Below are 17,007 nucleotides of genomic sequence, written 5' to 3' on the forward strand. Positions count from 1 at the left end.
CACAAAAAATGTGGGGAAAACAAATTGAAAATATTAGAAAGTAAACATTTGTTTTCCTCTGTAAGCTTCCGTCTCTTCCATTCCACCTAAAAGATGTAGCTATTCAGAAGCAATTTTGATGCAAAAAGGAAATATATGAGATTAAGGCCAAAAAACCTGATTTGTTTGCAAGATACTAAATAAGCTGATTTTGTGCCAGAATAAGCAGGTAAAACCTGTGGTACGTTGTAACACTGCTTTTAACATATTCACTGCTCCTCCTCGGGGAAAGATAAAGTTCCCTTCCACATTAAAGACGAGAACGGTTATGTGGGTTCCTTTAGCCAAAATATTAATTAAAATAGAAGCAGAGGTGAAACATGGCATTTCTGGGAGAAAGCTCTAAGAACCAGTAATCCCTTCCCCATAATGTTTCTGCCTCTGCTCAAGGCTGGTAATGTTCTAGATCCAGGCTGCTCCACAACACAGGGTTTTGATCAAAGTATAGATGGGATGTTAAGCAGAGCCACAGAGTTCCCAAGATGGGATGTAGCATGAGCAAGAAATAAACTTTTATTATTCCAAGTCAGTGCTGTTTGGAGGTTGATACTACCTCAGCATAACCTAGCCTACATGGACTAATAACAGAATATGGTGATAATTCATCAAACTATTGATATATCCTCAAGATTTGTGTACTTTTCTGTAGATACAATGACAAATTTATAAACTATCAAGATTATCCAAGAAACATCTATAGACTTAAATTCCTCGTGAATGTGCGAGTTGCAAAGATCATGAATAAGACACAGTATGACACCCCAATTCAAATGTTCAGAAAGAAAATAACTGTCAATTAAATAGTAACTGCCTAGTAAAGAAAGTGGGAACTGGTGGGACTTCTCTGGTGGTCCAGTGGGTAAGACTCTGCCCTCCCAATGCAGGAGCCCTGGGTTCAATCCCTGGATGGGAAACTAGATCCCACATGAGGCAACTAAGAGTCCGCATGCTGCAACTAAGAAGCCTGCATGCCGCAACTATGAGCCCGCATGCCGCAACTAAACACGCCGCAACGAGGATCCTGAGTGCCTCAATGAAGACCCAGTGCAGCCAAAATAAGTAAATAAATAAAAATAAATATTAAAAAAAAGAAAGAAAGTGGAAACTGGTGAATAAAAGGTACTTTTCTTCCACTGAATACATCGGTGAGTCTGGACATATTAAGGTGGGTCTGGAGCTGAGTACATGAGTAAAAAATGGCAAGACATGACTCACTTTATAGAACAGAAAGAAGGATGAAGGGCAGTATGAAAAGCAAGGATGAAAAGAAACAATGAAAGAGGAAACAGAGATGGCCAAGATGAGGAGGACATATGCAGAGAGATAAAAAGATGGTGGGGCACCTGGAGAATTTTTTTTTTCTTTTGGGCGTACCATGCGGCTTGCGGGATCTTAGCTCCCCAATCAGGGACTGAACCCGGGGCCCCGGCAATGAACGCACTGGACCGCCAGGCAATTCCCAGAAGAACTTTTAAGGTAGGCATTTCTAATACTTGAACTGTTGCTGTTTACTTCATTCTCATTTCTAGTAGAGGCTATCCACACAAAGGCCCTCTGTGAATGGGGTTCTTTGTTTTTGGTGTGTGGAAATCATAGAAAGGGGCCAAATTCTCTATCTGGGCCAATAAGCTATGGAATAGTCTGCATAAAAGGGGCGGCAAAATAATCCATCGACAGAACGAGTTCAGCAGACACAGGAATTCAGCATCAAAAATAACCGAAGAACTTACATAAACCTCCTGAGAAAATGCAGGCATGCTGATAAGGATTTTAGATTTTAACACATACACTTAATAACTTAAAAAAATTTCCCCCCAACTTTATTGACGTATAACTGACAAATAAAAATTGTATATATTTAAGGTGTTCATGATGACCTGATATACATATACACTGTGAAATGATTATCACAATCTAATTAACACATCCATCACCTCACACTGTTACCTTTTTTGTGTGTGATAAGCACACGTAAGATCTACTCTTAGCAAATTTCAAATACACAATACAGTATTAACTATAGTCACCACACTGTAGGTTAGGTCCTCAGAACTTACTCATCTTATAATGAATTGTTAAGCTTTCAAAAATAGTTAAGGTAAACAATGAGGCATGCCTATTAGAATGGCGAAAATCTAAAACACTGACAACACCAAATGCTAGCAAGGATATGGAGCAACAGGAGCTCTCATTCATCGCTGGTGGGATGTATACCGGTACAGACAGTTTGGCAGTTCCTTAAAAAACTTATACTCTCACCATACGATTCAACAAATGCATTCCTTGATGATACCTCTTAGATATTAAAAGCAGGATGATCCTAGCACTGGGATTGTAAACATCACTTCACAATTATTCTAGAATTCTCCAGTTTCACTTCTAATGGTGACTTTCTTTTAAATATGGAACATACACGTATTTATATTACAGGGTAAAAATTGAGATAGGGATAATTTTAAAATATGAAAGCTAAATGACAGCTATCTGACAGCATAAAGTAATTATGATATTCTTCCATAAATAAAGGAGCTAAGCTTACACAGCTCACTTCTCAACTATGTATTCATTAGCACCAAAGCCTTAATTTAACAGTATAAAGCCAAGAATGAGGCTATCTTTCTCATAATGCAGAGACAGAAGCAAAACAATGCAATAAAGTATAAATAAAATCTAGGTTCCCACTGAAACGAATGCCTTCAAGTTATGAGAGTTCACCCAGAGCTACACATCCAATAAAAAAGCACCTATTAAAGGTTCATTTAACAGAGCATGCCCTCAAAATAATTTAGGCAGAGATACATTTGGTCAAATTAAAAACAAAAGCAAAAACAGGCTCTAAACTGTATATGTATGTTTAAAATCCATCTCACAGAATAATCCCTTTGCCTAATTTAAAATATTCCATTACAAATGTATATTGCTTTAGGTAAACCTAATATGTCAAAATGAGATCTATTAAAACCAATATGACATTACATGATTTATCTTTTGTTTTATAGATACTTACTGGTCACAATGAAATGTTCTTCAAAACACTCACCTCATCATAGTGACTTTTTGCAAATAGGAGTGCACACAGTTCTCCATAGAGCGCAGCTCTGTTTGCTTGCTGGCCATGTTTTGAGAGTTTATCCATGTATGTCTGAGCTAACTTAAATGTTTCTTCACCCAAATGATATTTGCAGTTTCCATTTCGTACATGAAGCAATCTGCAGAAGCACAAATAACATTACTCTATTTCTGATAGCTATTTCCAGAATGGTAGAACTGATAAACCTCTTACTGATCACTATGTAGCACCCAAATGAGTTAAGGTCGCGAGACAGAAGAAATGAGGCAGCACTGGAAAACAACCATCCGGCTGAAGCTGGGACCGACTAATGCACAGAAAAAAGTATATGCTCGTTCCAGAAAGCTACCTATGGTTATCTCAGCCAACTTTGATTCCTTATCTTCTCTAAATATTTTGTGTATTCGTGCACTTACCGTGTGCTACAACTATCACTTAATTCTTTTTGTTCCAAATCCCAAAGTAATGCAGTTTCATTATAAAAAATTTGGAAAACAATGAAGACAATAAAAATCAACATGAAATTCTATTACCTGCCATTCTTTTTTTTAGTATATTCGTGCAACCCTTGATCAGTTACCACTCATTTTATGTTGCTTCATAAAAGTTGTTTTTACTTATCTTTCCGGTAAGATAAGTTCACTGAAAATAGTGGTACTGCCAGTTCTTTCTTTTATAACCTTTATCCTCTATGGTGGAAAAATACAGAATTCTTTACACAAAGTATCTGTAAAACCATCCTATCTAGATTTATTTTTAATATTTATTTATTTAGGCTGCACTGGGTCTTAGTTGTGGCACGTGGGATCTTTAGTTGCGGCACATGGACTCTTAGTTGCATCATGCAAACTCACAGTTACAGCATGCATGTGGGATCTAGTTCCCAACCAGGGATCGAACCCGGACACCCCAAACTGGAAGTGCAGAATGTTACCCACTGGACCACCAGGGAAGTCCCAAAACCATGCTATCTAGTGATATGTAAGAGTAGTAAAATGCTTTAGGTCAGAATGAGGTCAAGACAGCAACAGACTATGCATCTGTATAGACCATACAAGACAGGAGAACAGAGTGAGGACTGGACATATATTTATGTATCTATTATAATGTTGGCTAAAACATTATGTCCATATATCATGCTAAACATTATGTCCATATATCATGACAATTTTCTGAAAATGCTCAGCCCTGAGATGGAACAAAATATAAATGTAATTGAAAAGAAAACCAAGTATTAAAAAAAGAAAACCAAGTATGAAGAGGTTAGGAAGCATTCTTCAGGAGTATTAAATAAAACCCAGATACTTAAAATCTAATTTTTATATCTATTCCAAAAATATTAACAGAATCAATAACCCAAGATGAGAAACACTCTAACAATCTTCTGATGTCTATCATTCCGTTGTACAGTGAGAAAAAAGAGAGTACTTTTAATTTACTTTTTAAAAAATTGAAGTCCAGCTGATTTACAATGTTGTGTTAATTACTGCTGTACAGCAAAGTGACTCTGTTATACATATATATATATATATACACACATTCTTTTTCATATTCTTTTCCATTATGGTTTAATCACAGGCTACTGAATATAGTTCCCTGTGCTATACAGTAAGACCTGTTGTTTATCCATTCTATATATACCAGTTTGCATCTGCTAATCCCAAACTCCCAATCCATCCCTCTCCCACTCCCCTCCCCCCGTGGCAGCCACCACTCTATTCTAAAAGAGAGTAATTTTAAATTATCAGTACTATTCAATAAGTAAGGTGGCAAATATTACACAATGTCACTGTGTATCCTCCCAACACTCACAATATAGTTATCTGCTTTTAGAAAAGACTAAAACCCTCAAATAAAACAATACAGTATTGAAGTTAATAAAAAGTTCTGGGGACTTCCCTGGTGGTCCAGTGATTAAGAATCAGACTTCCAATGCAGGGGACGTGGGCTCGATCCCTGCTCGGGGAACTAAGACCCCACATGCCACAGGGTAACTAAGCCCGCACGCCACAGCTACTGAGCCCGAGCGCTCTGGAGCCCGAGCACCACAACCAGAGAGCCTGCACACCACAACTACTGAGCCCACACGCCACAACCAGAGAAGCCCGCACACTGCAATGAAGAAGAATCTGCACACCACAACGAAGACCCAGTGCAGCCAAAAAAAGCCTGAATGGAGTATATTTCATATTACAAAATTTCAACTTAAAGAATAAATATAATTATCAGGCAACTCTAGAATGGTGAGTTGATTAGATTTATATTTTAAAGCAGAAATATAGAAGTAGAAAAAATATGTTTTGTATACAGGCAACTTTTCATGCTAAAGTAAGTATACTCATACAGAATAAAGAGACAATATCACTTGACAGTCAAATTGCTGATCTAATGACCAAGCAGTCTGCAATGATCCCTGTCACTATGAAAAAAAAAGTGAAATCTAATAAAATATTATAGTAAAAAGAAATATGTACTTCAGATGATAAAGTTTTCAGAGACTCTCATAGTCAAATATTGACTGAACACCTATATGTGCCAGTCATTTCTATTTCTCTAGGTGCAAGGGATATAGTGGTAAACAGGAGAGAAAGAATCCATGACCATAAGAAGCTTCATTCTAATAATGGAGGCACTATACAATGGGGGAAAGACAGCCTTTTCAATAAATGGTGTTGAGAAAACTGGACAGCTACATGCAAAAGAATCAAACTGGACTACTTGCTTATACCATAAAAAATAAATTCAAAATGGATTGAAGGCTTAAGTGTTAAGTCCTGAAACCATAAAACTTCTAGAGGAAAACATAGAAACTAAGCTCTCTGACATCAGTCTTAGTAATTTTTTTTTTTTTGGATATATCTCCTCAGGCAAGGGAAACAAAATCAAAAGTAAACAAACGGGACTACATCAAACTACAAAGCTTTTGCACAGCAAGGAAAACTATCAAAAACCCAAAAGGCCACCTACTGAATGGGAGAGGATACTTGCAAACAATATATCTGGTAAGGGGTTAATATCCAAAATATACAAAGAACCCACGCAACTCAACATCAACAAAACAAACAACCCGATTAAAAAATGGGCAAAGATCCTGGGTATTTACTCAAAGAAAACAAAAACACTAATTAGAAAAGATATATGCACCCCTATGCTCATTGCGGCATTATTTACAACAGCCAAAACATGGAAGCTACCGAAGTGCCTATCAACAGATAATGGATAAAGAAGATGTGGTATATACACACAGTGGAATATTAGCCATAAAAAAGAATGAAACCTTGCCATCTATGACAACATGGATGGAACCAGAGGGTATTATGCTAAGTGAAATAAGTCAGACAGAGAAAGACAAATACTGTATGACTTCACTTATAGGTGGAATCTAAAAAACAAAACAAATGAGCATAACAAAACAGAAACAGAGTTACAGACAAAGAGAAGGAACAGGTGGTTACCAGAGGGGAAGCGGGTAGGGAAAGAAATAGGTGAGGGAGATTAAGAGGTACAAACTTCCAGCAGCAAAATAAATGAGTCACAGGTATGAAATGTGCAGTACGGGGAATACAGTCAATAACTGTAATATCTTTGTATGGTGACACACTGTAACTAGACTTATCTGGTGATCATTTGAGTTGTACAGAAATATCGAATCACTATGTTGTATAACAGGAACTAACATAGTGTGTAGGTCAATTAGACATCAAAAACAAACTCATTGAAAAAGAGATCAGATTTGTGATTAACAAAGGTAAGAGGTGGGGGGAGGGGGAATGGGGCGAAGGCAGACAAAAAGTACAAACTTCCAGTTATAAGATAAATAAGTACTAGGGGTATAATTTATAACATGATAAATTAACACTACTGTATGTTATATATGAAAGTTGTTAAGAGTAAATCTTAAGAATTTTCCTCACAAGGAAAAAATTTTTTTCTATTTCTTTGATTTTGTATCTATATGAGATGATAGATGCTCACTAAACTTGTGATAATCATTTCACAATGTATCTAAGTCAAATCATTTTGTTGTACACCTTAAACTTACACAGTGCTATATGTCAATTATATCTCAATAAAGCTGGAAGAAAAAAAAAGCTTCATTCTAGTGGGCAAAAGTGTATTAGGCAGACACACACCAATTAAGTAAGACAAAGATAAATGCTACGAAGATGATAAAAACGGGGTGATATGATCAAAGCCTTCTTAAAGGAAGGGCTTAGGGTAGACGGAAGAATTCTCTTGCAGAGGTAACATTTGAGTTGACACTTAATGATGAGGAGGCAATCATGTGCAGATGTGGGGGAAGCATGTTCCAAAAAGAAGGAGTAACGAGTGCAAAGGCCCTGAGAAATGGAAAAAAGTTCTGGCATAATCAAAGAACAGTAAGAAGGCCAATGTGTCTGGAGTATTTTGAATAACGGATTATATAAAGAGAGATGAGAAAGTAGAGAAAAGAAAGATTTTTATAGGGTCTTACTGGCCATGGTAAGTCATTTTGGTTGCAAAAGTGAGATTACTTGATTTATGCTGTAGAACAACGCTATCTAATAGAACTTCCTGAAATGTTCTATACCTGCTCTGCTCAGTTTGGTAGCCACAAGCGGCTACTGAGTATCTGAAATCTGCCTAGTGTGACTGAGGACTGACTTTAAATTTTTAATGTTAATTAATTTTCTTTTTAATTTTTAAAATTTATTTATTTATTTATTTTTGGTTGCATTGTGTCTTCGTTGCTGTGTGCGGGCTTTCTTTAATTGTGGCAAGCGGGGTCTACTCTTTGTTGCGGTGCACAGGCTTCTCACTGCAGTGGCTTCTCTTGTTGTGGAGCACGGGCTCTAGGTGCGTGGGCTTCAGTAGCTGTGGCACATGGGCTCAGTAGTTGTGGTGCATGGGCTTAGTTGCTCCGTGGCATGTGGGATCTTCCCGGACCAGGGCTCGAACCGGTGTCCCCTATTGCTAACCACTGCGCCACCAGGGAAGTCCCATAATGTTAATTTAAATAGTCACATATGGTTAATGGCTACCATACTGAACGGTGCAACTCTAGAAAGATTGCTCTGGTTGCAGTGTGGAGAATGGATTACAGTAAAGCCAAGAGCGGAAGCAAGGCAACCAGGACAGAAGATATTACAACAGCCCAGAAAAAAAACCCTTGAGAAAAAAAGGATTGGTATAAGAAATACAGATTTGATAGTTATCCAAATGGCCAAATGAGAAAAAAGTTAAATTTAGAGAATGAAAAGAACAGTGCTCACCAATCATTTCTACAATACTAAGAACTGCATTTCCAGCAAACTTCACTATAGATATTCTGCCTAAAAATTAGTTTCTGGAAATTATTTAGTAATTGGTGGGGGTAGCAGACTACATATTTTATGCCAGAAAAGCACAGCTTGATATTTTCTCCAGTCTCCACTGATGATCTATTGAAACAAAAGGGCAAATTCAACATATGGAGACTCTTCAGGGTCTGTGTGTCCATCTGGGCTGACAACGAGCAGGATGCAGGATCCAAAAAACTTTTGGTCCAACTAAGGATCTAATTTTGCCTCAATGTTCAGCCTAATAAAAAGGCAGGTTCTCAAGGCTCTCCAAATGTGGCACTGCCATGTAAGCACAGTATTTTATTTTAATAGTTTTTAAAGATAGATTTTATTTTCTAGAGCAGTTTTAGATTCACAGCAAAACTGAGAAGATACAGAGATTTCCCATATTCCTCTAGCCCCATAGTATTTTATTTTTATGACAACGTAAAATCATAGCTCCTTGATCAATAGCTATTATCAAAAGCAATTACTATGGGACCTCCCTGGTGGTGCAGTGGTTAAGAATCCACCTGCCAATGCAGGGGACATGGGTTCGATCCCTGGTCCGGGAAGATCCCACATGCCGTGGAGCAACTAAGCCCATGTGCCAAAGCTACTGAGCCTGCGATCTAGAGTCCACAAGCTACAACTATTGAAGCCCGTGCGCCTAGAGCCCGTGCTCCACAACAAAAGCTATTTGAATGAGATGCCTGCGCACTGCAACGAAGAGGAGCCCGCGCTCGCCACAACTAGAGAAAGCCTGTGCGCAGCAACAAAGACCCAATGCAGCCAAAAATAATAAATAAATAAGTAAATTTAAAAAATAAATTTAAAAATGCAATTACTAGTTAATTAGTTAAGTTATTCATTGTTTCAAGTGGAAAATATACAAATCTAGAGGTCACTAGTTTATAAATATATTTACTATAAGATTGATCAAGATGACTAGTTAGATCCTCATTAGATAGACATGACAAAAATAAAATCTTAAAAGTAAACCCAAAGGAAAAAATTTCTCTCCTGCTTATGCAAGCATATTTTTCTATGAACTACTTAAGAATTTTAGAAATAAATGATAAACTGAAAGGGGAGGGTTGGGTAATTTAAAAAAAAGACTGGTGGGCTTTTGAAAAAATTGTGGTGAAATATATAACATGAAATTTGTCATATTAACCATTTTTAAATGTACAGCTTGGTGGTATTAATTATATTTACCATGTTTACAACCATCACCACCATGCATTTCCATAACTTTTCATCACCCCAAACACACACTATAATACACAATAGCTTCCCATTCTCTCCTTATACCCCCCAGCTCCTGGTAACCTTTAATCTATTTCTCGTTTCTATCAATTTGTCTATTCTAGGTATTTAAGTAAAATCATACAGTATTTGTCTTTATATATGTCTTATTTCACTTAGAATATTACTTTCAAAATTCACCTATGTTGTAGCATACATCAAAACTGGCTGAATAATATTCCACTGTATATACAGTTGACCCTTGAACAACGTTGACAGGGGGTGGTTAGGGACACGGACCCTCCAGGGCAGTAAAAAAAAAATCCACATATAACTTTACAGTCAGCCCTTTGTATCTGTGGATTCAACCAAGAGTAGACTGTGTAGTACTGTAGTATGTATGTACTGGAAAAAAAAAAATCCGTGTATTAAGTGGATGCTCGCTGTTCAAACCCACGTTGTTTAAGGGTTCTTTTGTCGATGGATACTTGGGTCATTTCCACCTTTTGGCTAATGTGAAATATTCTGCAATGAACACTAACACACAGGTATCTGTTTGTGTCCCAGTTTTCAATTCTCTGCGATATTTATACCTAGGATTGAAATGGCTGGGTCATATGGTAATTTTTTTTGCTCAGCTTTTTAAGGAACCACCAAACTATTCCATAGCAGCTGCTCCATTTTACATTCCCATTAGCAATGCATGAGGATTCCAATTTCTCCATTCTTATTAACACTTATTTTGTTTCTTCCTTCCTTCTTTGCTCTCCCTTCCCTCCCTCTCTCTTTTTCCTCCTTCCTTCCCTCGCCCCCTTTCGTTTTCTTTCCTTTTCTTTCTTACATTACAGCCAAACGGGCAGATGTGAAGTGGTATTTCATTGTTTTTGATTTGCATTTCCCTAATGACAAATGATGCTTATTGGCCATTTATATATCTTCTTTGGAGAAATGTCTATTCAAATCCCTTACCCATTTTTTAATTGGGTTGATTGTTGTTGTTGAATCGTAGTACTTGAAATATTCTGAATACTAGACCCTTATTTGATATACGATTTACAAATATTTCTCCTATTCCATAGGCTGTCTTTTCACTTTTTTGATAATGTCCTCTGATGTACAAAAGTTTTTAATATTGGTGAATTCCAATTCACCTGTGAACAGAGATAGTTTTACTTCTTTCTTTCCAACACGGATGCATTTTATTTTTTATTTTTATTATTATTTTTTTTTTGCGGTACGCGGGCCTCTCACTGTTGTGGCCTCTCCTGTTGCGGAGCACAGGCTCCGGACGCGCAGGCTCAGCGGCCATGGCTCACGGGCCCAGCCGCTCCACGGCATGTGGGATTTTCCCAGACCGGGGCATGAACCCGTATCCCCTGCATCGGCAGGCGGACTCTCAACCACTGCGCCACCAGGGAAGCCCCGGATGCATTTTATTTTATTTTTGTCTAATTGCTTTGGCTAGAACTTTCAGGACAAAGATGAATATTAGTAGTGAAAGCAGGCATCCTTGTCATGTTCTTGATCTCAGGGAGGAAGATTTGAACATAATGTTAGCTGTGGGTTTTGCATAAATGCCTTTTATCATATTAAGGGAGGTTCCTCTATTCCTAGTTTTCTGAATGTTTCTATCATGAAAAGGTGCTGGATTTTGTCAAATGTCTTTTGTGTCACTTGACATAACCATGGTTTTCACCCTTCATTCTACTAATGTGGTGTATACTGCATTAATTTTCTTACGTTGAATCACCTCTGCGTTCCTGGGATAAATCCCACTTAGTAATGGTGCATAATCCTTCTATATTCTATTGCATCCGATTTGCTAGTATTTTGTTGAGACTTCCTGCATTTATATTGATAGGAGATATTAGTCTGTAATTTTCTTTTCTATTTTCTTCTCATGTCTTTTTTCTGGTTTTGATATAAGTTAATGCTGGCCTCATAGAGTAAGTCAGGAAGTGTTCCTTCCTCTTGATTTTTTTTAAGACTTTGAGAAGAACTGGTGTTAATTCTTCTTTAATTTTTTTTAAAAATATTTATTTATTTATTTGGCTGCATCGGGTCTTAGTTGCAGCATGCACAATCTTCATTGTGGCGGCAGGATCTTTCGTTGTGGCAAAAGGGCTCTTCGTTGCAGTGCACGGGCTTCTCTCTAGCTGTGCTCAGGCTTAGTTGCCCCACCAACAGCACATGGGATCTTAGTTCCTTGACCAGGGATCGAACCCGCGTCCCCTGCATTGGAAGGCAGAGTCTTAACCACTGGACCACCAGGGAAGTCCCTATCTTCTTTTAATGTTTGGTACAATTCACTACTGAAGTCTTCTGGTCTTGGACTTTTCTTTTTTGGAAGGTTTTTGATTACTGATTCAATCTCTTTGTTATAGGTTTGTTCAGAATTTTAATTTTTTTCTTGGGTCAGTTTAGGTAACTTGTGTATTTCTAAGAAATACCTGTCTGGTGGGGTTTTAATTTTAAGTGGGGAAGCAAAGCACTGTGAGATGTAGCAGGTACTGCTGGCTCCCTAACCAAGTCATCTTTCCCATCTCATGCTTGTTGGCAGAACCCTGATTTTGTTAGGCACTGACCCCTTTCTCATAGGACTCATAAGTAAATCATGATTAGTTTAAGCCAATCCTAACATGGTGATCCCATTCAGATTGCCACTGATTGATTCAGAGGTCAACAAATGACCTAGCTCTAGTTAATGAGACTCAAGGGTACGTCAGCTAGGTGATTTCTGAGAAAGGCTCCTTTGTCATTAGAGATAAAATATGGTCTTTCTTCTGCTGGACAATGTGGAATCTGCATGTGATACCTCAAACCACAGCAGCAGTCTTAAAATCACTGGGGATAGAGAAGCCAGAAGATGGAAAAAACCTAGTTCCCTGATAACCTCTATGAATTCTGAATTAACCCATCCTGGAGGTACTCGACTTTGTGGTATCTTTTTAATTAAATTCTTTGTATTTTTAGGGTGCTGTGTTTATGCAGAGGGCTACTATCTTATTTGCTATAATGGGTTTATGACCTTTTTGTGGACTGTACATTTTATTATCAATATCCCTTTTGTATCAACTAATGGTTTTTATCCTGAATTCTGCTTCTATTGTTAATATTATTGTCTAGGGGTATTTTCTTTTAACAATATGTAGCTGGGTTTCATTTTTTATTTATTTAATTTTTTTTTAAAGAATTGCTTTATTTTTTTATTTTTGGCTGCGTCGGGTCTTAGTTGTGGGATCTGCCTTGCAGCATGTGGGATCTTTCGTTTGCAGTGCGTGGGCTCCAGAGCATGTGGGCTCTGTAGTTTGCAGCACACGGGCTCTCTAGTTGAGGAACGGCGGCTTAGCTGCCCCGCAGCATGTGGGATCTTAGTTCCCCGATCAGGGATGGAACCCGCGTCCCCTGCATTGGAAGGCAGATTCTTCACCACTGGACCACCAGGGAAGTCCCTGGGTTTCATTTTTTAACCTTCCTGGTAGTCGCTGTTTCTAGATAGGGGGATGGAGCCCATGTACATGGTCATAGTTATATTTGGTTTTAACTGTTTCACATTTTTCAGTTATCATACTTAGTTATTTCCTCTCTTCTCTTTGCTTATCTATCTACCTTGGACAAGTTTCCAATCCTTCTTACCCCTACTCCCACTATTCTAATTCAGGATGTCTATTGTATTTTTCCATTAGTCAATTTATTATATACCCTCCCTAGCACTGACAATGTCTGAACATTAAATGACAGGCATTCATATTCCCCTTACCAAGATGAGACCTTTATAATACTTTCTTATACTACTACATTTTCCCAAATGTGTATTTTTAAAATAGGCTATTATATAATATATGCCCAACAGCAAGCAACCTGAACATAATAACATGAGCCTCCATTTTCCATCCAAAAAGGTTTTTTGCCAACTTGAATACATCAAGTTTTAGGGATATATGTGATAACATTTTGAAATTTATAATATTTAAATCATCTTTATGTTATGTTATAAATACATATTTAAAATCTAAACTAAATTTTCAAAAATTAATTCTCCTTCTTGTAACTTATGAAATATTACCCAAACTATTCACATGCATCTTAAAACATTTATCTTCATCATCACCAAACTACTTCTGAGTCATCTAACAGTTTTTCAGAGTAAAACATTTTCACTTGCTTGAAAATCAGCACTTTTGAGTCTGGTATCATGTCCCTAGAAATGTAATCCAAAGGTACCAGCAAGCATCTGCAAAGCATTAAGACAGTTGGGCTTTCCCATTCCACCTAAGACAAGTAGACACCCATAATCTCCACAACCAAACCACTTAATGCATCACATTTCAAAGTAATATCCAAGAAGCCAGTTAATAAAGATATCTAACACAACTATAAGGTTATGACCCCTAGAATAATTCTAAATTTTGTGTTAAATTATGTTAAATTCCATTACTTCCGTAAAAAGAAAATTCTGCCAGGTGACCTCTATGAGCTTCCTGTTATTGGCACTGGCTGAGTTTCAGGCTAACATTTCTTTCCCAAACAGTACTCTGTTGTTCAAAACAAGAGACTTGAAAGAACATCACATAACATGAGGGACTTTGTAAGGCAACTCTTTTTTCAATTTTCAGGTGGAAAAAACACAAACAAACTTACCTTACATTTAATAGTATGTGGTAACTGAGAATTTCTGTCTTGTTATTTCTAAAATTTCCCTTTCATTTCCAGTTTGAAAAAAAATCCTTACATAAGACATATGACAAATTCACCATGTTCTTCATTCTTTCCACTCCATTACGTCTAACTATACGTTACAATATTCACTGCTTACCACTGTTTCTACACCATCTTCCCCTGTCTCGAGATTTGTTACTATCGAACTTTTATTTGGTCAGAGGTATTCATTGACTATTTTCCTCAGATAAAGTACCTGGAGGTATATTTGGTATCTACAAATTTGAAAAATTTGAATTTTATCCTAAAAGTTTGTGAAGTGCAGCATTTTCTCAGTAATGGAGATACTGCTCTTGTCTCTTAGCTTCTAACTCCTATTTATCCTTGGATTTCAAGAAATTCACCTGCTTCGGGCTCAAGGTTCTTTTTCAATCTAGATTCAAGTCTTTTCCCTCCAGTTCAGGAAGTTCCATTTTTCACTTAAAATCCCCAAAATACACCAAAATAATAATTGTGGTTATTTCTAGGCAGCAGGGTTACAGATAATATTTACTTTCTTCTTCATAGTTTTCTTTTTTTCTTTTTTTTTTTTTTGCGGTACGCGGGCCTCTCACTGTTGTGGCCTCTCCCGTTGTGGAGCACAGGCTCCGGGCGCGCAGGCTCAGCGGCCATGGCTCACAGGCCTAGCCGCTCCGCGGCATGTGGGATCTTCCCGCACCAGGGCATGAACCCGTGTCCCCTGCATCGGCAGGCGGACTCTCAACCACTGCGCCACCAGGGAAGCCCTTCATAGTTTTCTGTATGTTTTCAATTTGTTTGGTAATAGACACGCACATGAGCAGAACAAACAAAGCTATTAAATAGAAAGCAAGTAAACAAAACTAGGCAGAGACTTCAAGGAATAAAACAAAGACTGAGAAATGGTACCAGGTTTAACAAGAAGAGTCTCTGATATTTGCTCTATACTGCTTCCACGCCAGCCCCAGATTAGAAAATGGTTTTGTGCTATTAAAGTTAAAAACACACTGTTACATTAGGCTCAAAGCTCCTGGGATTGGCTAAAGGATTTCATTAGTATCTGTTCTCCAAAATAATCCTCTCTCAAATCAGTTAAAAGCTAAGTAAGAATAATTTAATATTTTTTCAAAAAATACTACTATAATAATAAAAATTTTCTTAACGTCTGTAATGGCCAAGAATTTAGCAAGCAAAGCTGTGTAGAAGCAAATTTTATTTTGAAATTTAAAATTCTTAAGAACAAGATGTCTAGGTATGTAGGCAGTAAGCTGGTATAAATAGTTCTGTTTCTTGGCACAGGTGTTTTCCTATTCACATGTGCTTGTTCTGAAAACAGCCCGAGCACTCACAGTATTTACAGTTACCTGTCCAACATTCCCCTCTCCTCCTTCCTTAATGTAGACCCGTGAGTTCATCTGGGGCAGCAAAATGCACAGTTAAAAATGTTTTGCTCTCCAGACCACCTTATACTGGTTGGAGGATGTGCAGAATGTGTCCCAGTTTCCCAGTTTCAAAGAGAGGTAATAAGTAAAGAAGATAAGGCTAGGCCTCTGGGAAAGCTATTTTTTCTGACTGAAAAAAAAAAAAAGGAAAAGGAAGCAGACTCAGTGGGCATGAGCCCTTTGCCCTTCTCCTTGCCCGTAGCATTTGCAAACATAATGACGTGAGCTACATGCTAAAGATGACAAAATAGGAAAAAGAAGAGGAGTCCTGGTCCTTTGAGAAAACTAAATCTTTTGGTTATATTAATGCAAAATTTATATAAGAGACTTAAAATCAGACAGAGAGGAGAAATGTTAGTTATCTGGATGGAATAAATCTTCTGACTTTGTGCATAAAAAGCAAGCACTTACAAGAAGAAAATGTTTTACCTTTTGGTCAAAAGACAGCTTGCAGTGAAAGAGCAATCTACAATGAAATCACACAAAATGGGTTTTCTGTTCTAAATTAACTAGTTCATACACAAAGAAACATTTAGCTAGCCCCTAAAATCCCTATGAGATAGTCTAGTCTTCTATTCCTAGGATAGGCAGAAGTGGGGAGGAAAGATGACACAGATTGTCAGTCCTACAAACTACAGGCCCAGTACCAAGCCTTTTATAGTTTCTGCGCACAAGTATTACTATAATCTATCATAAGTATCTGTGGGAAATTATCCTAAGCTTCTAAAATATTATTTATAATTAAGCTTGCACATTATAAAATTAACTTCAGGATTTGAATGTTTGTCTAACACAGGTAAGCCCTGTATAAAATGGGGTAATAACCTCAAAAGATTGAGCAGAGAGAGCTTTAGTCAATAGTAGCATAAATCAACAATGGTTTTATATAGAAGAACCTGTATTCTAGCTCTGAAGAGGTGCAGATTTAATTAACTCATCTCTAAGGTACAAAAAAAAATATGACCCCTTATTCAAAAAAAATAGAAGACTATAAATTCAGTAAACTGACCAGACTCTAGTTAACTTAGGACAAAGAATTATTTTGTTATTTTTTCAACTTTATTTCAATTTCCCCTTAGTTTCATAAAAAAATTCTTTTTAAGAAATGTCAAATCAAATGGGGCGGACAGAGAGAAAACCTACATGAAAATAGCTAAAACTAAACATTACACATACCAAAAAAAATAAAGACAGTAAAATCAAAGAGTTACTTCTGTATCTGCTTGCCTTT

At 37.3% G+C, this 17,007-nt stretch overlaps 1 protein-coding gene across 1 annotated transcript in view; it reads right to left on the bottom strand.

The window, feature by feature from the left end:
* APPBP2 (amyloid beta precursor protein binding protein 2) overlaps positions 1–17,007 on the bottom strand; it is a gene marked incomplete at its 5' end in the record, with an annotated part of 60,902 nt that overhangs the window by 11,993 nt on the left and 31,902 nt on the right. Inside the window, one exon of the mRNA XM_079725092.1 lies at positions 3,080–3,248. Coding sequence (XP_079581218.1) covers positions 3,080–3,248 — 169 coding nt within the window. The remainder of the gene's footprint in view (positions 1–3,079; positions 3,249–17,007) is intronic.

This window comes from Hyperoodon ampullatus (genome assembly GCF_949752795.1).
Source record: "Hyperoodon ampullatus genome assembly, chromosome: 19".
Classification (NCBI taxonomy): Eukaryota; Metazoa; Chordata; class Mammalia; order Artiodactyla; family Ziphiidae; genus Hyperoodon; species Hyperoodon ampullatus.